The sequence below is a fragment of the Malaclemys terrapin genome, chromosome 12, assembly GCF_027887155.1.
Source record: "Malaclemys terrapin pileata isolate rMalTer1 chromosome 12, rMalTer1.hap1, whole genome shotgun sequence".
NCBI classification, from domain to species: domain Eukaryota; kingdom Metazoa; phylum Chordata; order Testudines; family Emydidae; genus Malaclemys; species Malaclemys terrapin.
This window is the reverse complement of record NC_071516.1, coordinates 41988019-42006541: the sequence shown is the minus strand read 5'-3', so window position 1 is coordinate 42006541 and position 18523 is coordinate 41988019. Positions and strand designations below refer to the sequence as shown.

The 18523-nt window shown below is 48.8% G+C and overlaps 2 protein-coding genes across 2 annotated transcripts; one reads left to right on the top strand and one right to left on the bottom strand.

Moving 5' to 3' along the window:
- On the top strand, positions 1-10472 carry LOC128846050 (olfactory receptor 4Q3-like). Its single transcript, XM_054045132.1, has 3 exons — positions 1-29; positions 6985-7046; positions 9529-10472. The coding sequence occupies exons 1-3, from the start codon at positions 1-3 to the stop codon at positions 10470-10472; spliced, it is 1035 nt and encodes a 344-aa protein (XP_053901107.1).
- A 5411-nt stretch (positions 10473-15883) lies between these two features.
- Positions 15884-17383, bottom strand: LOC128846049 (olfactory receptor 1509-like). Its single transcript, XM_054045131.1, has 2 exons — positions 17361-17383; positions 15884-16832 (listed from the first exon to the last, which is right to left on the bottom strand). Exons 1-2 carry the CDS (start codon positions 17381-17383, stop codon positions 15884-15886), a joined length of 972 nt encoding a protein of 323 aa, XP_053901106.1.
- Between the last annotated feature and the right edge of the window lie 1140 nt (positions 17384-18523).

Here is an 18523-nt window from a genome sequence, read left to right as displayed (position 1 = left end):
ATGTTGGTCGCCTCCAGTGTGGTCATCAGGTATTAGCAATGAACCTTTTAAGAGTTTTCTTTTTTATACCTGTGACATTACCCTGGCTACAATCTGAACTGTTGATTAGCTGTGTCCCTTCAATTCTCCAACCTGGGGTGCCTTTTATGCTGCTTCACCATGAGAGCACCCACTCCTGGTCTGCTCACATCCAGCTTCCAGCATGTAAGTTACTCCCAGCTGTATTGTCAGAGTGCTATGGGCAGCCACTCTTCACTTACAGTGCAGAGCAAAAACAGCAAATTCCCAGTCCCAAACTTACCCTTAGAAATGTGCGTCCTGCACTGCCCAGTTCTTTCCTTCTGGACAATAGAAGCTCATAGAAAGTCCGTCATTTTATTAATAGAAAATGAGATGAACAACCCATGTTATCCCACATGGAACTTTCCAAATATTTCAATCCAAACACACTGGTTTAGATAAAACAATAAAACAAGGTTATTATCTACAGAAAGATAGATTTTAAGTGATTAAAAGAAATGAAGCATAAAATTCAGATTTGGTTACAAGAAAAGAAAAGTAAACGCGACAAATACCTAACTTAACAAGCTATTGAAAGCAAAAGGTTAGAGCCCTGCGCAGATTCAAAATTTACATCCGTGGATGCGGATATAGACTCATAGACTTTAAGGTCAGAAGGGACCATTATGATCATCTGGTCTGACCCCCTGCATGCTGCAGGCCACAAAACCCTTCCCTGGACTCTGCCGTTGAAGTCCCCAATCCTGTGTTTCAGTGACCTCACCGGCAGAGACCCTCCTGCTAGAGATCCCTGCCCCATGCTGCGGAGGAAGGCGAAAAACCTCCAGAGGCTCAGCCAATCTACCCTGGAGGAAAATTCCTTCCCGACCCCAAATATGGCGATCAGTAATACCCCGAGCATGTAGGAAAGAGTCTCTAGCCTGACCCCTGTTGGCCATTATACTATTTACGTACCATTGCTTGGTTTTCCTTGGCTACTATGTTTTACCATTAAACCATTCCCTCCATAAACTTATCTAACTTAATCTTAAAACCAGACAGGTCCGTCGCCCCCACCGTTTCCCTCTGTGGATATAAAGTGGATTTATGGGGAGCTGCAGGGCTCTACCGGGAACCCCAGCAGTATGTCGGGCTGCTGCTCCTGTGGCGAAGCTGTACTGCCCCCAGCCCCGCCCACTGGGTTGGGCACCAGGCTCCCCAGCAGCTGTCCTCGGTCGCGCTAGTGTGTGCAAGTGGCTTGCACACTGCTGGACAGGGGCTGGATGGAGTGGGGGTGAGAGGGTTGGCTGGGAAGGCTGGCTGGAGTGAGGGTTAGGGGCTTGGCTGGAGGGATGAGAGGCCCAGCTGGGAGGGCTAGACGGAGTGGGGGTGAGAAGCATGGCTGGTTGGAGAGAAGCAGTGAGGGGGCTGGTTGGAGGGACTGGACAGAGTAGGATGAAGGGCTCACTAACTCAAACTCCAACCGTTACCCAAATGCTAATCCTGAAGTCACTCCTCACCCCTGTAACCAGAGCAACCAAATGGTGGTTAGAATGGAAATCAGCCTTTTTCACGTTTCCCATTTTCACCTAAATCAGCCACTGTGACCCTAACGGGGTTACCCAAGGGGCACAGGGTTAATCGCTACCACTTGCTTACAGCACGAGGGAGCCTTGTCTGTGCCCACTTGGGGAAACTCACCCCGAACTATCCACTGCTGGCAACACAAGTGCCCCACTCCAGGCTCCATGTGACTCACTCTTCCCCTTTGCAGGCTGGCAATTTGCACCCCCAGCCCTTAGACTCGTTTGGGGTGGGGCAGAGAGAATCTGGGCCTATATCTCTGGAGATTGTTACCCCCAGAGTCCTGCTCTGTCCCAGGTCACAGATCCCTCCAACCTGTCTGCACACCCCACTGTGCTATACTCGGGTGCCCAGTCCCTCAACCTCTGCACATCCGCAGAGCACACAGATTCGCTGCCTCCCTGGAAGCAGCGTCCCCCAGTTCACTAGTTTCACCTCAGTTCAGCCTTAGCACACGGCTTAGTCGTGTCTATACTGAAACCAAAGAGATGTTTGGTGGATAAAGCTTAAGATAAAGATGCAAACAGAAGCCAGTATAAGGATTGGAATCATGGCTACCGATCAAACAAAAATATAAAACTCCATCTAGAGCCCCTACTGATTAACGAGTTCCTCTCCTGGCTAATAAGGTATTTCTCACCCAGTGATCGGTCCAGACAGTACTTGTCCAGCTGAGAGACCTGGGATCCACTTGTCATGAGACGCTCATGCTGGCAGAGTGTCGCCTACCTAGTGGATCCTGTCTTCTGCCCTTCTTTCTGCTATTACACAGTTCCAGACCTTTTGTCTCTTTTTGTCACCAGGACATTTAGTTAACTTCAGTTTGCCCCAATGGTGTCCATATTCAAGGTCTTTTTCTTGCCCTCTTTTGTGCTTGTAAATGCTTGGCTGGGCTGGGTTGAAATATGTCAATTGTTCTCATTCTTGGCTGAGTTAGTGCTGAGGATCCCCCCACCCCAGGTGACCGGTTTCACCGCCAGCAGCTTTGGCACACAATGTTCTCCAGGCTAGACAAAGCTTAAAATATTTTCCATACATGCATACTGCAATAGCCATGACAACCAAAGCGTTCTTAGTTTTTGGCAAAGACCACACACGGCTCCTTCAGTGAAGTAGGCAATCATAGGGAAACATGCTCCTTGAGGTCTGTCTAGGCAAGTCCCCGGGTATAGACTCATAAGTGTGTACCTGTTTGTTGCCAACATGGGGCTCCTGGATCACAATAGGTTTCTACCAACTGGTGCCTAGAACATTCCCTGAAATGCTGGAATTGTTCCAATGTGGCTTTCATAGAAATGTAAGGGACCTTGAAAGGTCATCAAGTCCAGTCCCCTGCCTTCACAGCAGGACCAAGTACTGTCCCTCACAGATTATTTCTGCCCCAGATCCCTAAATGGCCCCCTGAAGAATTGAACTCACAACCCTGGGTTTAGCAGGCCAATGCTCACACCACTGAGCTATCCCTCCCCCTAAGTTGCCAAAGTTATCCTGCTATGGTGAGACAGGCAGAGAAATGCCATGTAGTTGAGTGCCCAATTACCGTGTATTAAAAACAGTATGATGTAAATGGCTCTGTGTGAACCCAGCATAGGTGCGGGCTTCCTCCGGGCCTGGGGTTGGGTGCTCAACTCCCCGCTCCATCTCAGGCCCTTCCCCCCCAGTCCCTTCCCCCAAGCCCTCGCCTTGCCTCTTCTCGTCCAGTTCCGCCCCTTCCCCCAGGATGCCCCCTCCCAACTCCTCCCCCTCCCTCCCAGAGCCTCCTGCATGCCACAAAACAGCTGATCATGGTGGGGGTATGCACTGGGAGGAAGTGGGGAGCTGGCTGCCAGTGGGTGCTGAGCACCCAGAGTCAGCACCTATGGAACTCAGAGTGGGGGCTGTGCTCCCTCCAAGCCCCAATATATAGCAGCCCCCTCTATGCCAATCTGCCCCCTTGGCCCTCCAGGGCAGAGAGAGGAGCTAAGTTACCATGGTCCATTCGCCCTCAGCCTCTCTTCTGGGGCTGCTGGCAGATAGACACTGGAAACTCACTTGTTCATTTCACGGTTGTTACCTCTAGGAGGATCTGGATCAGATCCAGGTGGAGGGACTGGCTGGCTCATAGATTCCAAGGCCAGAGGGGACCATTGTGATCATCTAGTCTGACCTCCTGCATAACAAAGGCCAGAGAACACCCCCAAAATAGTTCCTAGAGCAGAAAAACATCCAATTTCGATTTAAAAGTTGTCAGTGATGGAGAATTCATTATTACCCTTGGTAAATTGTTCCATAGGTTAATTACTTTCACTGTTAAAAATTTATACCTTATTTCCAGACTGAATTTGTCTAGCTTCAACTTTTAGCCACTGGATGGTGTTATACCTTTCTCTGTTATACAGCGGGAACAGTTACTCCAGTTGCAACAATGTCATTTATGACAGTGTCCAAGACGCTAGACTCCCGGTGGGCGGAAAACCCTAGCATCATGAACTTTTCCAGTGCAGCCCATGTTAGCATCCATAAATTGGCCTCTGTGGTCCATATGACCCTGTGTAACACTGGAGTAGTACCCTTAGTGGTTATGTATTCTTGTGTACCTTGCTGTGGGCAAACTATGGGCACAAGTTCCATCAATGGCTCAGGCACCGCCATTCCCTCCAAATGGGCAATTACTTCCAGGGCATTGTTTATGCCCACCACATTTGGTAAATCACACTCCTGATTGCCTCACAGCCATCCACAGTCAACTTGCCAGCACCAAACTGGTTAGCAGCAGGCATGTAGCAGTCAGGAGTCACCAGGTTCCAGATGGTTATAGCAACCCACTTCTGGACCAGCATGGCCACCCTTATGGTTTCATAGATTCACAGATTCCAAGGCCAGAAGGGACCATTGTGATAATCTACTCAGACCTCCTGTGTAACACAGGCCACAGAACTTCCCCAAAATAATTCCTGGAGCGGATCTATTAGAAATACATCCAATCTTGATTTAAACATTTTCAGTGATGGAGAAGCCACCATGACCTTGATAAATTGTTCCATTGGTTAACTATTATCACCATTATAAATGTATACCTTATTTCCAGTCTGAATTGGTCTGCCATCAACTTCCAGCAATTGGCTTGAGTAATACCTTTCTTTGCTAGATTGAAAAGCCCATTATTAAATATTTGTTTGCCATGTGGGTATTTCTAGACCTTAATCAAGTCACCCCTTAACCTTCTGTATATTAAATTGAGCTTCTTGAGTCTATCAGCATAAGGCGTGTTTTCTAATCCTTTAATCATTCTTGTGACTTTTCTCTGAGCCCTCTCCGATTTAGCAACCTCCTTCTTGAATGGTGGGCACTAGAACTGAACACAGGATTCCAGCAATGGTTGTGCCAGTGTCAAATACAGAGGTAGAATAACTCCTACTGGAGATTCCCCTGCTTATGCATCCCAGGATCACCTTAGTCCTTTTGGCCACAGCAACACACTGGGAACTCATGTTCTGCTGCTGATCATCCACAATGACCTCAACATCTTTTTCAGAGTCCCTGCTTCCCAGGGTAGAGCTCCTATCCTGTAAATATGGCCGACATTCTTTGTTCGTAGATATATACTAGATATGTGCATCCTGGAATGGGAGGGGCAGGGAAAGCTGCTCAATAAACTCCAGAAAGGTCACGTTCTCCGTGCAAAAGCTCGGGACCCACTCCTGGTCATCCCAGGTCCTCATGATGATGTGATCCCACCAGTCTGCACTTGTGGCCCCTCTCCAGAAAGGCCAATCTACATAGAAGGCTTCAGTGACTATCCCAAGAATCATGAGTAGCCTCAGCCAATTGGAGTCTGCCATGTCTGTGTCATCCTCCTCCCCTGGCAGATGCCTTCAGTAGGTTAGAAAACATTGCTCAAATGTCTCCTGGAGACTCAGCCTGTTTCCTGAAACAGCAGTGAAAGTGTAAGCAGGACAAGCTTTTCAAATGGTGCCTCCTCCGTGTTGCTGACTCTGGCTGCTGGGAGTGTGCAGATCCAAAAGATGGCTCAAAAGGACGTGTTGAGGAGCTGAGACAATTTCCAGTAACATATCGCTGGATGGACAGTCAAGTTTTCCCACAGGGTGCCGCAAACACAGGGCTGGAGTGGCTACAGCTGTGGAGGGTGCAAGGAAGCCTGGGGACAGTTGGTTTGACTTGGGTCTGCTTAGTGCAGACACATAAGCATGGTTGTGAGATCCGGGTCCAGTAATTGTAAACTCAGGGTGACTACTCAGTTTGGACACTCAAGCCCAGGCTTAGAAACACTGAGCTTGTGGGCTCGTGTCCCAGACCCAGGCTTGCGGTGTAGACACACCTATGGGGGTTTGTACGTGTACAGACTGTCTGCTGCCCACTGCTGTAGGACTGAAACCTGGCCATTACACAAGTGTTATTCTTCTGAATCAGGGGGACTGGCTGGCTCAGGGGTGTTGGGAATGGGGCATGAGGTCTCTCCCTCCTAGGGGGCACAGCTTCACTCCAGCCCCAGGGCAGGGAACTGGCTGGCTCAGGGGTGTGGGGAATGGAATATGAGGCCTTTCCCATAGGAGGAGCTGGCTTCCATATGGCCCCAGGGTAGGAGGCACTGGCTGGCTCAGGGGGACAGAGAATGGGATATGGGGCCTTTCCCCTCTAGGGGATTCCAGGCAGGTGACTGGCTGGCGCAGAGTGGTTGGGGAAGAAGTAAGGGGCCATTTCTCTATGACTCTGTCATAAGCCTGTAATTATCGTTGTACCTTGTTTGGTCCCCGTATGAGCAAGACAGCTGACCCTGTGGAAGACAATTCCATCCCAGCTGCACTAAGCAGTTCCCTGGCCAGCAGCCTCAGCAGAGAGGCCAAACACTGAGAGGACCATGGAGACACAGCTCTAGCCACTAGCCTTCCCTGCCCTCCCAGAACTGGGGATGGAATCCAGGTGTTCTGACTCCCAGCCCCCACCCTGCTCTGACATCAGAGTCTCTGATTAGCTCTTCTGTGGGGACTGCCATTGACTGAAGAGATGTGTTTTCCCAGGGTGCCATCTCCACGGGGGTCTGTGGCTTGTCAAATATTTCTGCTGTGTCTTGGTGCTTTGGAGACAGACTGTTCTGTATAGCTGGTCTGAGCTGTAGCTGCCATAGGGTAAAGGATGAGGGCTGTCTCTTTATGTTGGCCTCAGGACTCCTGGGTTCTATCCCCATCACTGGGAGGGGAGTGGGGTCTAGTGGGTTAGAGCAGGGAGAGTTGGGAGCCAGGACTCCTGGGTTCTAAGCCTTATCTCTACACTCACTCTGCACAGTCTCCTTCCCTGCCTGTTGCTTCTTCTTGGGCAAGCAAGTAGGACTCCATCCACTGTAGGATTAGAGCTTTGCTCCCTGCTACCAGTCACTGTGGGGACCATCTGTGCCCTGAGAAGGTCTCCAGCCCTGGAGGATGCCGAGCTGCCCCTGAAGGGAGTGAAGGCAGCTGAGATTAGAGGTACCGATCCTTGGGCTGGGGTACAAAGGGACAGCGCTCTCTGCAGGACCATTGGGGTGCAATGCGCGCCCCCTCCCCAGCTGGGAGCTGAGGCTGGGTTGTATGACTCATTGAAGGGCACTTGCCCGTTGCCCACAGGGGTGGGTATTGGGAGGTGAGCCCGGTGCAAAGCTTGGCATGGGGCTGGTGGGAGAGGGGCTAGTCAGTGTGGCAGTGACTGTATTGTGTGTGTGACTGTGGTTGTGTGTGAATGGGGGCTAGATTCCCCAAGGGACTTTGGCCCCTGACTGCCACTTTAGACACCTAAATACAAGAATCTGGCCTCACTGGGATTTCTGCCCCCCCCCCCCCAATGCTGTAGGTGCTTTAACTCAGTGCCTCAGTTTCCCAATAACAGTTCCCTCCATGCCTGTGTTTCTGCCTCTGAGCGTTGTGTGCTGCAGACGTGCTCTAGGGGTCAGCCACCTAAGTCCCCGTGTGATGTGCAAACTGGGGGGAGGGATACAGATGTTCCTCTGCCGAACTCACCTGCAGGGCCCAATCCTACCAGATCAGGGCCTGCAGGGGAGCCCACAGAAAGCTGCTGGGGGCAGGGGGAGGGAGAAAGAAGCAGCTCCCTCATTTCAGTCCAGCTGTTACAATATGCACCTGGGGTATGGGAAACCATGGATTCAAGTTCCCCTTCCAAGTGATGGGCAGATGAGGTTTGAACAGGGCTCTGATTCCTCTTAAGCCACTGGACTATTGGGGGAGGGAGGTCTGCTCAGTCTCTCCTGTTGAAGCTGTTCCACTCTGACTAAATAATTACAGAGTCATTGGGCCAAAGAGCAAACTTGGGAATGACTCTATAGCCTAGTGGTTAGAGCACTCAGGCTGGCTGGGAGAAACACAGGAGGCAGCCCCCCTGCCCCAATGACCAAAACAGTGGGGAGGCTCCAGACTGGAAGATAGGTAACATTGTGACAATATTTAAAAAGAGTAAATGGGACAACCAGGGGAAACCTAGGCCTATCAATCTGGACATCAATCCCAGGCAAAATAGTGGACCAGCTGCTATGGGCCCTGATTAATAAAGAATTAAAGGAGGGTAATATAATTAAAGTCAATCAGCATTGGTTTATAGAAAATAGATCCTGTCAAACTAATAATATCTTTTTTGATGAGATTACAAGTTTGGTCGACACAGGTAATAGTGTTGATGTAATAGACGTGGACTTCTGGAAGGCATTTGACTTGCTATTGTACGATGTTTTGATTAAGAAACCAGAAGAATACAAAATGAACCTGGCACACATGAAATGGATTAAAAACTGGCTCAAAATGTAATTGTAAGCAGTGAATCATCATAGTGAGGGTGTATTTCCAGTGGGGTCCCTCAGAGGTCAGTCTTGGCCCTACACTTTTAACATTTTCATCAATGACCTGGAAGAGAACATCAAATCATCACTGATAAAGATTGGAGGAGTGATAAATACTGAAGGGGACAGGTCAAATTCAGAGCAATCTGTATCGCTTAGTAAACTGGGCACAAACAAACATGATGTGTTTTAATACGGCTAAATGTAAATGTATACATCTAGGAACAAAGAAGGTAGGCCATACTTACAGGGTCAGGGACTCCATCCTGGGACGCAGTGACTCTCAAAAATATTTGGGAGCCGTGGTGGATAATCAGCTGAATATGAACTCCCAGTGTGATACTGTGGCCAAAAGGACTAATGAAATCCTAAAATACCTAGTCAGGGAAATCTCAAGTAGGAATAGAGTGGTTATTTTACTTCTGTATTTGGCAGGGGTGGAATACTGTGTCTAGCTTTGGTGCCCACAATTCAAGGAGGATGTTGCTAAATTAGAGACGGGTCAGAGAAGATCCACAAGAATGATTAAAGGATTGGAAAACCTGTCTTAGAGCGAGAGACTCAAGGAGCTTAGTCTATTTAGCTTAACAAAGAGAAAGTTATGGGGTGACTTGATCATAGTCTATAAGTACCGACATGGGGAACAAATATTTGAGCTCTTCAATCCAGCAGAGAAAAGTCTAACATGATCCAATGGCTGGAAGTTGATGCTAGGCACATTTAAAGTGGAAATAAAGTGCAAAATTTTAAAAGCGAGAGCAATTAACTATTGAACCAAGGACTGTGGTGGAGTCGGACCAGTTTAAAATAAAGATCAGATCTTTTTTCTTTCTAAAAGTGATACTCTAGTTCAAATGAGAGTTAATTCAGGCAAGTTTGATGGCTGTGTTACGCAGGAGGTCAGACTAGATGATCACAGTGGCCCCTTATAATGTATAAATCTATGAATGAGTTACTGGCGGCGGGGGGGGGGAAGCTGGGAGTCAGGACTCCTGGGTTCTATCACGGTGCTGGGTGGAGGGTGGGGTTTGGTGGGTAAGAGCATGGGCAAGAATGGAAGGCAAAGCTCCTGGGTTCCCTCCAATGTGCTACCTCCCAATTTCATTATTTCCTCTCTCTTCCAGGCATTGAGCTGATGAATGGCTCGGCAGTCTCACAGTTCACCCTCCTAGGCCTGTCCCACTCCCGCCCTCTCCAGCTTCTCCTCTTCGGCCTGGTCTTGGCCTGCTATGCCGCCAGCCTGCTGGGCAACTTCCTCATTGTGGTGACCGTGCGGGTGGACCCGCGCCTCCTCCAGTCCCCCATGTACTTCTTCCTGGCCAACCTCTCGCTCATTGACATGGCCCTTGGCTCAGTGGCTGCTCCCAGGATGCTTGGCAACTTGCTGAGCGAGGGCAGCACCATCTCCTATGGGGGCTGCATGGCCCAGCTCTTCTTCCTTCACTTCCTGGGTGGCTCCGAGATGTTCCTCCTCACACTCATGGCCTATGACCGCTACGTGGCCATCTGCCACCCACTGAGCTACGCCGAGACCATGCACCGCCACCGCTGCCTGGGCCTCCTGGCAACCTGCTGGGCTGGAGGCTTGCTCCACTCTGCCACTCAGCTGGTGTTGGTGGTCCGGCTGCCATTTTGTGGGCCCAGCAAGCTGGATAATTTCTATTGCGATGTACCTCAGGTGGTCAAGCTAGCTTGCACCGACACCTTCATGGTAGAGATGCTCATGGTGTCCAACAGTGGCCTGATCTCTCTGGTCTGCTTCCTGGTCTTGCTGGGGTCATATGGTGTCATCTTGGTGACTCTCAGGGGACGCTTTGGTGATGGGGGCGGTGGGAAGGCTTTGTCCACCTGTAGCGCCCACGTGATGGTGGTGAGCCTCATCTTTGTACCCTGCATTTTCATCTACCTCCGGCCTTTCTCCAGCTCACGGATGGACAAGATGGTCTCCATCTTCTACACCATCATCACGCCAGTGCTGAACCCCATTATCTACACCCTGAGGAACCAGGAGGTCAAGGAAGCCATGAAGCGACTGAGGCATAGGTTTTGGTTCCCTTGTTGGACATAGAAGTCAAATGGGAGCAGAGAAAAAGAGTGATTTATTTATTCATTTATTTATTTTACGAGGATCAGTGTAAAGTTTTGCACGTGGCATAGGGATCTACGTGAAAAAAATCATGCGGTTCTAGGAATATGTTTGGTTTCTTCTTAGGCAGGTGTCAGGGTATTTTTAACGAGGATTTCTTCCAAATTTGTCATGTGACATTGGGATCCTTGCACATTTTTTTCACCCTTTGTGTTTCAGTGTCTCCTCAGTGAGTCTCGAAGGTGAGTGGGTGGGAGGTTAAATATTTTTCAGCAGGATTCATGAAAATTTTTTCATGTGACATCTGGAGCAATGGAAAAAAACGTATGTGGCTTTTGGACTGTCTCTGTGTTTTTGGTGTAGTGTTAAGGTTGGTGACGGAAGTAATTGGTTGGAATGATTTTCATGAGGACTGGTACAAAATGTCACATTTAATAATGGGATCAGTGAGGAATTTTTCATGTGGTCTCAGTGCCCTAATTGGTTTTGGTTTGTTGTTAGGAAGGAGATGGGGGGTCATGGAGTAATGGTGAGAAAGATTTGCACAAGGTTAGAATCATGGAGTCATAGACGATCCCTTAATGCTTCGGGTTTATTTCATAAAGTAGGTTTGGGGAGTTGGGTTTAAGTTGTTGGCAGTGGACAGGGGAATTCGTGAAAAAGATTTTCACGATGATCCATGCACAACCTTTCATGCAGCATTGGGCTCTGTGTGCCAGTTTCCACAACTCTGCAGGTCCCCTTCAGCTGGGACCCAGTTGCAGTGCATTGTTGGAAAACAGTGGGAAAGCTTTCCCTGGAGTTGTGTGTGAAATTTCTCACATGGATTCAAGACTCCAGGGCTCTCATAAAGGAAAAGAAAGCTTTTGGGAAGAACTGGGGAACAGGTTCTTCTGGAAGATAAATACAACATTTTTCATACGGCTTCAGAAGTTATTATTTTGATTTCTCCTTATGAAGGATGTGAGTGATAGGGGGAAGGGGTGATTTTTTTTCCCACAAGTATCCATGCAATTTTTTCAAATGAGCTGGGTGAATAATGGCAGTTCCAAATATGAGAGTCTGGACATTTTTTTTTTAAACTAAAAACACATGGTTCAAGTAGAACCAGATTTGAAAATTTGAAAACAAATTTTGGCAAATTGAAATTTTTTTGGTTTGGGTCGAATAAAATGTTTAATTCAATCTGAAACATGTTGTCTCCAGGTGTTTTTAAAAGGCCTGATTCGTAAAGTAGCTGGTGGGGACAGCTGTTACTGCCCTTATATGGATTAGAGGGGTGGTTAGGCCACTGATGTGGGAGACCTGAGTTCAATTTCTCTCTCTGCCTGATGGGGAGAAGGGATTTAAATTTGGGTCTCCCACCATGCCCTGGTCTATGGGATTTTCGGATGCGGTGCTCTCTTTGGGTATGTGTACACTGCAATAAAACACCATAGCTGGCCCATGTGAGCTGACTTTGGCAGGGCTTTAAATTACTGTGTAGATGTTTAAACTTGGGCTAGATCCCGGATTCTGGGACCCTCCCCTATCTTCATATCCTTTCTCCTCCTGAAAAATGCACTATATGTGAATTTGACACAAATTGGTGAATAGTTTTGGACAATTTCCACACCCCCACCCTCTCCCCAGAACTTAGACAACATTCACAAAATACCCAGAAAAGGAGCTATCTCCAACATCCCAGCTGAGTACCCTACCACTTAGAAAGGAGATGGCTCCTTCTCTGGCTATATAATGTTGGTGCCCTGAAAAGTGCATTTTTCAGTGAATTTACCAGTTGCCAAAATTATTTTGCCCAGCCCCGTTCAGGACCCATCAGTGTTTTGGTTTTTCATGGTGGAAGAGTTGGGAACTGGTTTGAGGGTGTTGGGTAGGAGCGGGTAAGTTAAAAACAATTTAATGAGAATGATGTAAAAAAGTTCATGACTTGTGTGTATTCATCCCTGCCTCCATCCACCTTCCAGTCCCCTGTCTTGTTTATCTCTGTACAGCCTTTTGGAGAGTGGGTTTTAGCAGGGCTTTATTTGAAACATGCCAGTGTATAAAGTAAGACATACTGTAAATAGTTTATTTAAATACATGTAACCCTTCTGCCCATCTAAGTTGGCAGCAACAAGGGCCGGGTTCTGTATCTAGGGGTTCTGTTTCAATAACGCAATGCAAAACCTGGGACAATTACATACCACCCCCTGGGTGCCTCTAAGAGGCAATACTTCCCCTCTCGCAAGCACGGAGTCTGAGTGTAGCAGAAAATGTTTAATAACATGAGGTAAACGACATCAGCATTAAATTGGAAAAACACCACAAACAGGATTCATAACACAAACCATGAGCAAAAACCCACCCCAGCAAATTGGGCTGTGTCCTTTCCCTTTGGTTCTTGAATCCAGCAACCCAAAAATCACCCAGAGTCCCCAAAGTCCAACACCCCCAAAGTCTCTTGGGTCAAGCAACCACCCAAAGTCCCAAAAGTCCAACAAACCCCAAAGTCTCTGTCCCTGGTCAGTGCAGCCCCAGAGTAAAAGGGGGGGGGGGGCACACAGGGTGTTAAGGGGCACCTTACGTGATCCGAGGCTGGCCATCCGTCTCTCCGTGGGGTTCCGCCGCAGCCTTCATCACGAGCCAGTCCACTTCCTGCCGTCCCATGAGCTGCTCCGCTCCGCTCACCGACCTGTGAGCCGCTCCAGCCGTCCCCGCAAACAGCTCTGCTCGCCGTTCCTTGGGTTGCTCCAACCGGCCCCACAAGGCTCCGCCAGCTTCAGGCTTCCACACTAGTTAATACAGCACTCAGTGATCTCAGCCCTTAATAACTTTAGCTCTTTTGTGATTTCAGCTCTTAGCGATTTCAGCTCATAGTAGGGGAGCCCCATTGCTGGTGCACCCTTGGCCCAAAGTGAATTCAGCTCAGCAGCCTGTAACTAGACTCCTAATGGAATCAAAGTTAGCTCTGACATTCCACAGCAGAGAGAGGAGGTGGTGCAATTGGTGTTTCAAGCCCTCAGAGGCAGGCCCATACCATCAGGTACAAATACCTATCCCCATCCTCTCTCCATTCACTGGGTTTTGTAACCCATGCCCCTTGTCAAGCAAGTGCTACTTAGGTAATGGTGAAGGACTCACTCAGTCCTTCTGTCATACAACAGTTCCATTGGCCTTTAGGGGTAACAAAACTTTATTCTTCCTGCCCCAATAACAGAGAAACTGGGGATCCCACACCAGCCAAAGTAACCACTTTCAGTTGCTGTTATTTCATGCCAGGCGAGTGGGTGTGCCTATGCAAACAAGATCAGCCCCTGGAGTTCTTTTCCACACTCGCCATAATTCACCACCAGATGTCAGGATAGAGCTCATCCTGACTCTGTTTACATACATTTTAAGATTAATAAATGGATACTCTTTTAAATCTGAGCCATAGAGTATAAGTGGTACAGAAACACTGTGTGTTTCTGTATCACTTATAAACACACACACACACATCTGAGTGTGGAAATTTGCACACTCATATTACTGAGCATGGCTAGAATATCTGCACATGCAAATCAGGTTACAGAAAGTGTATCTCCTTGGCAAAGTGTGTAGCTTGTCCCTTTCCAATGGCTGGTGCACATGGAGGATAAAAGCTTAGTACTACTATTTCCTGAGGGAGTTGCTCCTTTAGCTCAGGTGGGAGTGGGTCATGCAAAGGTGCTGCAGGTCCAAAGCTCAGGCTCAGATGATGTCCCTGTTATGGATGCACATGCCGGCAGACAGCGTAATGCTATCATTTTACATTTATGGCTAAAATCTTCAAAGCTACATAGAGATATAAGCATCCAATTTCCATTAATTTGAAGGGGCATCCAAAGCTTTGAAAATCTACAACAACACTACATTTTTTTACCTAGGGCAAGATGGGTATTTCCAGTATTGTTTTAAAGATGGGGAAACTGAGGCACAAGGCATGGAAGTGGCTTTGTTACTCAATGAGTCAGTGGCAGACCCAGGAATAGAAACCTGGAGGAGTTCTGACTCCTAGACCTGTCCACTCTGACCTGCCAGCTCTCACTACCCTCACAGAGCTGGGGATAGAACCCAGGAGTCCTGGTTCCCATTCCCACCCCCCGCTGTAACCACTAGTTCATACTCCCTTCCCAGAGCCAGGGATAGAACTCAAGAGTCCTGTCTCCCCTTCCCCCCACTGTAACCACTAGGCTCTATTCCCTTCCCAGAGCCAAGGATAGAACCCAGGAGTCCTGACTCCCAGCCCCTGCCACGCTAACCCACTCTAATGCACTTCCCTCCCAGAGCTAGGTACAGAACCCAGGAGTCCTGAACTCAATGACACCTTCTGTTTAATGAGGTCACCTTGGATCACCAAGGTTTTGTCCCAGTTCCAGGCTATTTAGCCAGTTGGTCAGTTCCTCCTTGTCATGTCCATAGTACCTGGGCCCAGCTGCCCTGTGCTGAGATCCAGAGCAGTGTCTCTGTTGGGTTGGGCAGTTATTGTTGCACAAGGGAGTGCTCTATATCCCAGCCTGCCCCATGCGCTACCACCCCACTTCCTGCAGCACAGCGCCCCCAAGCACCATGCTGGGGTATTGGGGCAGCATGGGCAAGGTGCCCCCTACTGAGCCCCCATCCTGCTTCCTGCAGCATAGTGCCCCCTAGCACTGTAATGGGGCATTGCAGCTTTGCAGGGCTCTAGGGGGTACTGTGCTGCAAGGAGCAGGGCAGAGGGCTCAGTAGCGGGCGGTTTCTCCTCAGAATGAGCACTGACTCCACAGCCACCTCGGGGTGCTAAAGGGAGCTGTGCTGGAGTCATCAGAGACCGTCTGGTGATTGCTGTGGAAGTGGAGGGGCATTAAGTTAGATCCAGTGTCCTGGTGAAAGTCTGTTTTCTTTGTGGTCAGCAGCAGGAGGAGAAAATGCGGAAAACACAATTCTTGTTATAATTATTAATTCACAAAGCTCCACAAAGTGCCAATAGGTAACTAAGGCCATACCCTCAAAGGTACTTAGGTGCCTAATTGAAACCAATTGGAATTAGGCACCTCCATGCCTCTGAGGAGATGGGCCTAAATCTGTCTGCATTTCCCATCTTAAATTGCTGTGTAGCCACTTCCCACATGGTGTCACTGTTGTCCAGTTGCCCCACCCCAGAGCTAGCTGCATCTCTGTTTCAGGTGAGCCATCCACATGTGGTGTTGCAGTGTGGCTGTTAACCAGCTTCCCAACCCCAGAGCATCCCAGCACTGAGTGAGCCAACCCTGTGCGGCATTGCTGCACAGCTCTTACCTGGTTGCCCCACCCCAGAGCTGGCTATACCCCAGCAGGTGCCTGAAGCTTTAAGGCCAAGACATTAAACCGCAGAACGACAGCAAATTGGCAAGCCACCCAGAGAGGCCCTTGAGTCACTTCTCTGCTCTCACCCACCTACCCCACAGCCGCCTCATGGCTCCCTTCATCTCCGTGTTCCTCAGGGTGTAGATCAGTGGGTTGAGCATGGGCGTCACCACTGTGGCCAGCAGCGACACCACCTTGTCAGCTGGGATGGTTGAGAAGGGCCGAGTGTAGATGAAGATGCAGGGTCCGAAGAAGATGGCCACCACCATCAGATGGGCCGTGCAGGTGGACAGGGCCTTGCGCCGGTCCTCAGCGGAGCGGCGCTGCAGGGCAGCCAGGATGACCCCATAGGAAACCAGCAGCACCAGGAAGCAGCCCAGGGAGATGGCCCCGGTGTTGGACACCACCAGGATCTCCACCAGGGACGTGTCAGTGCAGGCCACGCCCAGCAGCGGGGCCACATCACAGAAATAGTGGTCGATGCGGTTGGGGCCGCAGTAGGGCAAGGTGGTGGCCAGTAGGGTCTGTACCAAAGAGTGGGCCAGGGCCCCCAGCCAGGAGCCGGCCACCAGCCGGGCGCAGGTGCGGCAGCTCATGATGGCCGTGTAGTGCAGGGGCTGGCAGATGGCCACATAGCGGTCGTAGGCCATGGCGGTGAGGAGAAAGATCTCAGTGCAGCCCAAGAAATGCAAGAAGAAGAGCTGAGCCAGACACTCGCCCAAGGAGATGGTGGCATGGCCAGAGAGCAGCCCCAGGGCCATCTGGGGGGTGGTGACCGAGGTGTAGCACAGGTCCACCAGGGAGAGGTTGCCCAGGAGGTAGTACATGGGGGAGGCAGCCAGGCGCGGCTCAGCACGGATGGTCAGGATGATGGACAGGTTCCCCAGCAGCACGGTGGCATAGGAGAGGAGAAGCAGGATGGCCAAAGCCAGGCTAAGGACCCGGGGCTGTGAGAGGCCCAGCAAGACAATCTCATGCACTGCGCCTGTGTTGCCAGGTCTCAGCGGGTCATTGGACCTGCACAAAGAGAAGAGCAAAATGCCGTGGCTATTGGGTGTTGGCTGGTCTCCCTGTTGGCCCAGCCTGGCAGGACAGACAGCTCCCCAGGCCTTTGCTAGAGAACCAACTGGACAGCCTTTAGTAAGATCCCCAGACACCTCAGGGGTGAGACAGAGTGACAACCTAGAGACAAAGAGAACTAGACACTGGCAGATGGTCAGAGCTTAGACAGAGAGATAGTACTTAGAGAGATAGAGGATAGATAAAGGAATTAATTGATGGGTAGAGAGATCCTTCATGCATCTATCCATCTGCATCCTTCCATCATTCCATCCATCCACACACATCTACCCAGTTATCCATCCATTCATCCATCTACATATATCCATTCATTCATCCATCTATATCTATCCATCCATCCATCTGTTCATCCATCTGCAACCATCCATTCATTCATCCACTATTCTCCTTACTTACTGCATTTAAACTTCACCCTCACCCTTTTAATACAAATATATACACACACAGCTATGTTTAGTATCTTACAGCGTGGAATTTGCTGAATCCATGGTGCTGAGATGGCAATTTCTTTCCACTGCAAAACTCTGCAATACAGATAAAGATTTTGCTTTTCGGGTATGAATGCTTTAGTAATTAAAGCATTTACTATCCTACATTAATTAATACTAAGGCTTAATCAACCCTGCAGTTTCAGAAGAGCAAATAGCCACCAACACTGACAGATAGATCGATAGCTAGATGAACAGCTCCTTAATGCTATCATTGCAGTTATCAATGATGAACAGCTATCAATGATGTGTAGTGGGAAAAAAAGCCCTGCATAATTACTGAAGATTCCAATTGGAGTAACATAAGCTGAGGGGTGGAGGTGTCTCCTGCTGTCACTACTAAAGCATCCTTGAAATTTCTAAATATTACAGATAGCAATTTTCTAACTTAAAAGGTGTTGCATCTAACGCAGGGAAATTCTGTATTAAACCTCACCTTGACAAATAAGTAAGAACTGATCACGGAATTAAAAATTAATGGTAGCTTAGGCACAAATGATTATGGCTTGATCACATTTACAATGTGCAAACAGAATAAAGCCCAGACCAGTGATCTATATCTATATCTATATGGTGCTTTAAAAGGGCCAATTTCACAAAGCTGAAAATAATCATAAGACAAATCAGCTGGGAGAAAGAATGAACAGAAAATAATGTGACTGATCATAGGGTATTGTTTAAAATATTTTACTAAATGCCCAAAAGACCACAAGCTCACAATGAAAAAGAAGCCTACAGTCATTATAAAATAACAGCCTGGCTTACAGGGGAAGCACAAGCAATTATAAAAAATAAAGCAACTATAGATGACAAAAATGTTACCTGTGTATTTGGCACAGGTGCGGCCGCTGCTGGAATATGGTGTCCAGTTCTGGTGCCAACAAGTTGAGAAAATTGAAGAGGGTTCAGAGAAGAGCCATAAGAATGATTAATGTTTGGAAAACATGCCTGAGATACAAGGAGAGAGAGTGAGTGAGCGAGAGAGAGGTGGGTTTGTATGAGGGTCTACCCTGCAATCTAGTTGCTCTTAGCTTCTCCAGAGGTAAGCAGGCTGGATGAAGAGAGTGGGGGGATTTAACCCTTTGTATGCCAGTGGATCTGGTAATATCCTGATGGAAGAAGCAGCCATGAGCTCTTTCC

Excerpts from the sequence above, each read along its gene's own strand:
- LOC128846050 (XM_054045132.1), top strand. The coding sequence starts at position 1 with ATGTTGGTCGCCTCCAGTGTGGTCATCAG. Across the intron at positions 30-6,984 it reads GCCTCCAGTGTGGTCATCAG|GTCTCCAGCCCTGGAGGATG; the intron begins GTATTAGCAATG and ends TGCCCTGAGAAG. Across the intron at positions 7,047-9,528 it reads GAAGGCAGCTGAGATTAGAG|GCATTGAGCTGATGAATGGC; the intron begins GTACCGATCCTT and ends TCTCTCTTCCAG.
- LOC128846049 (XM_054045131.1), bottom strand. The coding sequence starts at position 17,383 with ATGGATTCAGCAAATTCCACGCT. Across the intron at positions 16,833-17,360 it reads GATTCAGCAAATTCCACGCT|GTCCAATGACCCGCTGAGAC; the intron begins GTAAGATACTAA and ends CTCTTTGTGCAG.